Genomic DNA, 7,225 nt, shown 5'->3' with positions numbered 1-7,225 from the left:
TCGTCACGACTTTATTTATGGGCAGTCCTTCAGGTGCGCCGCGAAAGAAAATTTTTGGACTTAGTGCGCCGCAACTCGAAAAAGGTTGCCTTTCGCTGCTCTAAAGCAACAGTCATACTCTTATATGCATTCTCCAGTTCAATGAGTCCATGGCCACTGGTACTGTTACGTTGTTGATAGCTTTCATCTTGTTCTTTGAGTTGAGCTCAGTGCCAAGGATGAGTCTGATTCAATCTCCTTCTTCTTCTTCTTCTTTTGGCTGCAACTGTTAGGAGTCTGATTCAATGATAGTATTCATTTCAGATTTGTTCTTTCTGACTACCATCACCCTGATCTTCTGATAGACACTTGTAAACCTCATCCTGATCATGATTTTGAATCTCAGTATCATTGTTATTATGTGAGTGGTTTATTATTATTATTATTATTATTATTTGGCAGATTTCTTCACCTAAGCCAATTTACTAGATTAGGATACATAATGGTGGAGTTATGTGATGGGTCATATACTGTAAAGAGCTGGCCACTTAACTAGAGACCTCCTGGTTTAAAGTTCAGTGTCCTAACTACTGACTCAGAAGCACTTCCTATCTTCCAACATGGATTGCAAATTGTATCAGTATATTTTCATTAAACCATACTTAACTCCAATGATAAGGTAGACGATTGCAGGGAGTTTTTTCATCTAATATATTGATAGTCACATCAATGAATTTAGAATAACATATCAGGAAAAACTCCAAGCAATTAGAAAGATAGTGTTTCATACCTTTCAACTATTTGTTATAGTCTTCCACATCAACATCATCATAAAATGTTGACAGTTCTTCCATATGATCAGAATCGAAGGGTTCCACATCATCATACCCAGCTGTGAGTGGCTCTTCTAAAAACAAACCAGGTAATTGTTTGAAATGTCTGTTTGTATAGAATGGAGATACAGTACAGGTAAAGAAATTATCTTATTAAGTTTACCCAAATTCACTGAAAAATACAGACTGAAAATGACACTGGCTTGGCATTAGACATTGTAACCGCCTTTTGCATAAGGTGAAGTCAGGCACGGGTAAGACGCGTGTCAAAGAAATCTCTCAGTCCAAAAGTTTGTTGTAAAAATATTTAGTGAAAGTTAAAGGCAAATAATCCATACAAGAATAAAAAGAAAAATAGTTACACACAAAGAATAAAGGTAAAAATAGGGAAAAATGTATCTTCTATAAACTTAGTTTTTCTTATGAAGCTTTGGTTACTTCTGTACTTAAAGGTTATTTATTTCTTCTTCTGTATGCTTTAAACATACGGTTCAAAACTTAGATCTTTTAATTTATAAGTTACTTCACACTCAAAAGACCCTTAGGCCGTTGGCACTTAGATATGCGCCAGGCTCAGTGACGTGCATAAGCACGAACACGAGCATAAAAAGAATTCTTTCAAGGACACGGTTAAAAAACCGTATGCCTCTGTACCTTACACAAGGCAAGGCTAAACACTTACTACAGAACATTGTTTACTCAAAAACTGTTAAGAAATGACAGGAAAATACCAACTCAATTCTATTCACGGGGGTTTTAGGAACCTCCCATATTTTATGCATTATCATCTAATAAATATTCATACATTTTATAGAACTAGGAAAATGGCTCTTACAGACAAAATCATCTCAGAAGCCAAAAAGTATAAAAACTACCATAATTCCCAATGTTGAAATGACTCCAAAAGATTACAGGTAGTGCTTAAAGTGGGCTGGTACTCACCTTCCAATTTCTATTTGGACTACCAGCAACATGACGTTTCATGGGGGACTACCCCCTTGTGCTTGATCAAATGTTATTGTGTCTTGGCAATTGAAGTTTCATGAAAATTCCCCACCCAATCCCCCCATCCAACCCCAAATTCCACATTCAATTGAATACTACTGTATCAACATATACAGATAAGTAATTTGGTTCCACTCTATGCACTAATTATAGATCATAAATGCAGTCTTATATACTTCACTCATTAATAAGATTTCTTGCAAACACAACATTTTGTAACTCATGAACAAGGCCTGATGTAAATACAAGCTCTACATAGCCCATTGTGGAAAAGAGAGAAATGCAAAACCCGATTCTTTGAATATCAGTGTTGTTTATATTACTGAATCAGGGAACTGGTTATTTTCTAATAATTCATAGTTATTAAAATGTATTGCCATATTGCCTAATTAAGAGCCCACGTATTCAACTAGAACGTCGACATTGTAGGTTGTACACAAAGCAGGAGCCAACCCAAGATAGCAAGCTAGCTTCCCACACACAGCCACTCTCACTCAGTCACAATACACCACTTAAACGTCAGCAATCAGCCTCAGCTACACATATTTGGGATTTGGGAGGAAACAGAAAAATATGAACAAAACCAAAGCATTTGACAAGGAAACAGGTAAACTACAGGATCATGTGTATACCTGTTTACAAGGAAATGACTCAAAACACACTGCCAGTGCTCAGATATGTTTCTTGAGAACCCTAAATAAATTAGAAATTCTTAGGCTGGATAAGTCAATGTCCTGAATGAGTATGCATTCATATTCTGGAAAGCAGAGTGAACACCAAAAAAACATCAGGTAATAGAAAAGACTTGGTACAGTTTCACTAAAAAATACACCAAAACTTTGATGACTTCAGTGGATTGCAAACGTGAAATAGTCATGGCATGAAATGGATCTGCAAGTATACTGGTTTCAGAAATCATTCAGACCTCTTCATTTTCTGCACACTTTGTTATGTTGTAGATTTTATTTTAAATTGATTCATTTGTCATTTTTGCCTATCAGTCTACACTCTGTAACTCATAATAGTCTATAGAGAGTTCCTTGGACTTCATGGTTTGATTTTTGTCCTGACATGCAGGTTGAGTTTTTGGATGTTATATATATTTAAGGGTGAGTCCTTCTGAATGATATCCAATCAATTCAGTTTGCCACAGGTGGACTCCAGTCAAATTCTAAACACATCTCAAGGATAATTAAAGCTACCAGGATGCATCTCACCACAGGTTGGAGTCCACAGAATAGGCTCTGAATACTTATATAAATGAGAGATTTCAGTTTTTGATTTTAAATGAATTTGCAAACCTTTCTGAAAACATGTTTTTACTTTGTCCTTACGGGATTTTGAATGTGGATTGATTGTCAAAAATGTAATTTCAAAATAATAGTGTGCAAAAAGTGAAGTAGTCTGAATACTTTCTGGATCCACTATAAAACTAACCCTTATATTACTTTAAATTACATTTAAAATTAGTACTTTTGTTTATTCTTTTGACCTGATTTGTTTTTAATATGTAAAATAATACTGTATGTGGTATTATGCACCTGAGCATGGGAAGCGGCTTAAGGGCTTTGGTGATGGTAATTATCTGCCAGACCAGGGGGTGGCGGTGTGTACTAATGCTTTTTCTTCTCCTCCCTGTACAGTACAGAAGATTGACATCCACTCCATCTCTAATGCCAGTTTCTTGTCCATCCACCTGGACCCTCCCCTTCCTGCCTCGTGAGCTCACAACCCAGAAATCGTCCATCTTGTGTTAGTTCAAATGAGAGTTCTAGACTGAAAAGACTTCTCCACATTTATTGCACATTTTCTTTGTTTATTTTCCATCTAATTACAGTATATGGGGTTTCCAAGGTGGTGCCCCAACTGCTTTTATTTGTTTGTGTACTCTTTTACTGTGTATATGATGAAATACTAACTAAAAAGCAGTTCTGTAATACGGCATCTTATTTTTTTCCCCTTGCCAAATTAACACTTCTAACATATACAACACAAAAAACTATTTTGACATAATTTTCCTGAACCAGACAGACAATACAATTGGGTTCAAATTTGGACAGATTCAGTTTCATACCGTCATCCCCTTTCATACTGATGTAATCCTGCCCTTCAGTGTCATCATATTCTATTTCCATATTCAGCTGCTCCTCAGGAGTCTCCACATTTTGATTTTCAGCTGTTGAATCTCTGTCTATAAGCAAGAACAAAAGAAAGACTTAATATAAGACGACAACTCTCTGTACTCCATTAATTTAACTATATGCACAAGTATCCTTAATGTTAAACAATATTGATTGAGTTGCATTGTTTTTAGCTTTTGTGGTAATATTTATTTAGTTATTAATTCTACCATTATAGAAACTCGTGAGGTAGCATGAGGGCACATTGCTACCTTACTGATATCCAGTGTCCTGAGTTTGAACCCATCACCTGGGTATTGTATGTTGTCACGCATGTGCGAATAGGAAGACGTTGTATGGACCAAGTGAGGGTAATTCCATGCCAGGCCAGGAGGTGGCGGTGTGTACTAATGCTTTCTCGTCTCCTCCCTGTACAGTACAGAAGATTGACATCCACTCCATCTCTAATGTCAGTTTCTTGTCCATCCACCTGGACCCTCCCCTTCCTGCCTCGTGAGCTCCTAGCCCAGAAATCGTCCATCTCGTGTTAGTTCAAATGAGAGTTCTAGTCTATAAAGACTTCTCCACGTTTATTGCACATTTTCTTTGTTTATTTTCCATCTAATTACAGTATAAGGGGTTTCCAAGGTGGTGCTAAAAACTGTTTTTAGTTGTTTGTGTCCTCTTTTACTGTATATTTGATAAAATACTAAGTAAAAAGCAGTTCTATAATACGGCATCTTTCTTATTTTTTTCCCCCTGTCAAATTAAAACTTCTTTCATATTCTTACAAATAACAATTTTGACATAATTTTCCTGAAGCAGACAAACAATACAATTGGGTTCAACTGGGTACCGTCATCCCCTTTCACACTGATGTAATCCTGCCCTTCAGTGTCATCATATTCTATTTCCATATTCAGCTGCTCCTCAGGAGTCTCCACATTTTGATTTTCACCTGTTGAATCTCCGTCTATAAGCAAGAACAAAAGAAAGACTTAATATAGGATGACAACTCTCTGTACTCTTAATTTAACTATATGCACAAGTATCCTTAATATTAAACAATATTGATTAAGTTGCATTGTTTTTAGCTTTTGTGGTAATATTTATTTAGTTTTTAATTTGGCCATTATAGAAACTCATGAGGCAGCATGAGGGCACATTGCTACCTTACTGATATCCAGTGTCCTAGGTTTGAACCCATCACCTGGTTATTGTACGTTGTCATGCACATGCGAATAGGAGGACGTTGTATGGACCAAGTGAGGGTAATTCCACGCTAGGCCAGGGGGGTGGCAGTGTGCGCTAAAACTTCTTCTGTTGTCTCTACAGACCAGATGCAGGAAAACCTGTCTGACTCATCCCTGAAGACATCACTTCCGGTTCCGGCGCCTAGAAGAACGTCACTTCCGGTTATGGCACCTAGGAAGTCGTCACTTTCGCTTCTGGCACCTAGAAAGACATCACTTCAGGTTGTGACGTCAGAAGAAGGTCACTTCCGGTTCCCATATGGCACTTCCGGTCTTGGTATTTAAAGCAGCCATTTTTACATCCTAAAGTCAGTTCACATTTGGACTCCTTACAAGACAGATATGTCTTATTCACAAACCCATTGCAGCCAGGAATAATATATGGGTTGCTGCCCCAAACCTTTTTGAGTGTGTCGAAGTTGGTACAGTTTCACTGGGTCTGCATGGGTTTTCTTCCAGGTCTTCCTGTTTCCCTTTACATCTTTAGAGACATGTAGGTTAGATTAATTAGCAATTCCAAAACTGGCCCTCTGAGAGTGTGTGAGCCCTGCAATGGACTGGTGCCCTGTCCAAATCTGCTTCCTGCCTCAAGTCTTGTGCTATTATCATATAGTTTTTCCCACTTGACCTTGAATTGTATTAAGCAGGTTGGATGATGTTCTGCTCTGTTATTCATTTAGTTGGTATTTTAAGGTTATAAAATAAAGCAAATAATTTAGATAACCAAGCATCTCTGTTATGCTTTTCAGTATACTAATGACAAAGGTCAACAGAAAGGTATTTTTCACTGATGGTGTACACTTAGCTAATGGCAATAACATATCTTTATTAGCAGTGTGTGATGTTGAATTGCTTTCTATTTTATAATGTGATGAGACTTCTGAATTTTCCTCCTTTATGTTACTTGTGACTCCTCCATATTCTGTTTCCACTGATTTGCTGTCCACTAATAAAACAAGTTACACACAGAAACTAGTAGTTTAATTTGGGTTTAAGTCCTCGCACCCCATTTATCAGTGAAATATACATCCTGTTAACTGTTATTTGATGTTTAGTCTTTAAATGACTTACTAATGCTAATCTTTGCACTCTAATTATTTTTCTTTTCATTGTCATTATACTCAGCTTCTTCCTCCACTTGACGTTTCTCTGCACTTTGATTTTCATGTTCATTTAGTAGACAAACATTTTGCATTTAATTAAGATTAACTATTTCTTTGAATTTTCACTGATGCTTAACACTTGACTTCACTTAAAGTAAAGGCTTTACAGAAATGCTATACTGGACTTTACACTGAAATGAAGTATCCAGGTCTCCATCTGTTAGATTGGGTCAAGGTTCCTCCCCTGGCTAGGGCTCATGTCATTATTTTTTGTTAACTTTTGGGTCATTATTTTATGTTAATGTTGCTTTTATATGTGCTTTGTTCTCTATGTTCCATGTGTTTTGTGGGTGGTCCCCCAAGGAGCAAGGCCAGCTGCCAAATCACCACCAGGAATAGCCCTTCACCCTATAAATCCTGAGAGTCTCTCACAGATCCTGGCAGTTCATTTCAAAAGCACTTGAGGGTGTTTGGTAAACTCAGTGATTCTTCCATGTTTAATGTAATTACTGGAGTTTGGACCTTGTGCTCTGTTTTTTTAATATTGCTTTGGATATACTGTTTTGGGACTTTGTTCGCTTTGGAATGCCTTACTACTTTAGGAAATTCCTTAACCTTTTGTCTTTTAGAGCATTTTAGTTAAAATAAATCCTTCACAAAATTTTTGTAAAGATTCTTCAAGGCCTTTTTGTTGATAGATGGAGTTTTTTGATGGTGTTCCCCCCAGTAAGCATTTCTGGAACTGTCAGGACTTAACGTGCTATGGAACTCTGAGAATTCTAAAAACCATCTAACAAGATTGCTTCAATCACTATCAAATAACACCAGCAAGACACAGAGATGTCTAAGTCTTGTACCATTTACAGCCATGGTCTGTGAGCAAGATAATCAAAATGTAACCTTTGAAAATCTTAATGAATAAAACTTTAGTC

The 7,225-nt window shown here is 36.9% G+C and overlaps 1 protein-coding gene across 1 annotated transcript in view; it reads right to left on the bottom strand.

The window, feature by feature from the left end:
* Positions 1-776: 776 nt before the first annotated feature.
* LOC120529928 (scavenger receptor cysteine-rich type 1 protein M130-like) overlaps positions 777-7,225 on the bottom strand; it is a 51,249-nt gene continuing 44,800 nt past the window's right edge. Inside the window, exons 12-14 of the mRNA XM_039754136.1 lie at positions 4,794-4,910; positions 3,892-4,008; positions 777-886 (exon numbers count right to left, since the gene is read on the bottom strand). Of these exons, the coding sequence (XP_039610070.1) occupies positions 777-886; positions 3,892-4,008; positions 4,794-4,910 (344 nt within the window). The remainder of the gene's footprint in view (positions 887-3,891; positions 4,009-4,793; positions 4,911-7,225) is intronic.

This window comes from Polypterus senegalus, chromosome 5, assembly GCF_016835505.1.
Source record: "Polypterus senegalus isolate Bchr_013 chromosome 5, ASM1683550v1, whole genome shotgun sequence".
NCBI classification, from domain to species: domain Eukaryota; kingdom Metazoa; phylum Chordata; class Cladistia; order Polypteriformes; family Polypteridae; genus Polypterus; species Polypterus senegalus.
The sequence above is the reverse complement of the archived record's forward strand: the minus strand, read 5'-3'. Positions and strand labels throughout refer to the sequence as shown.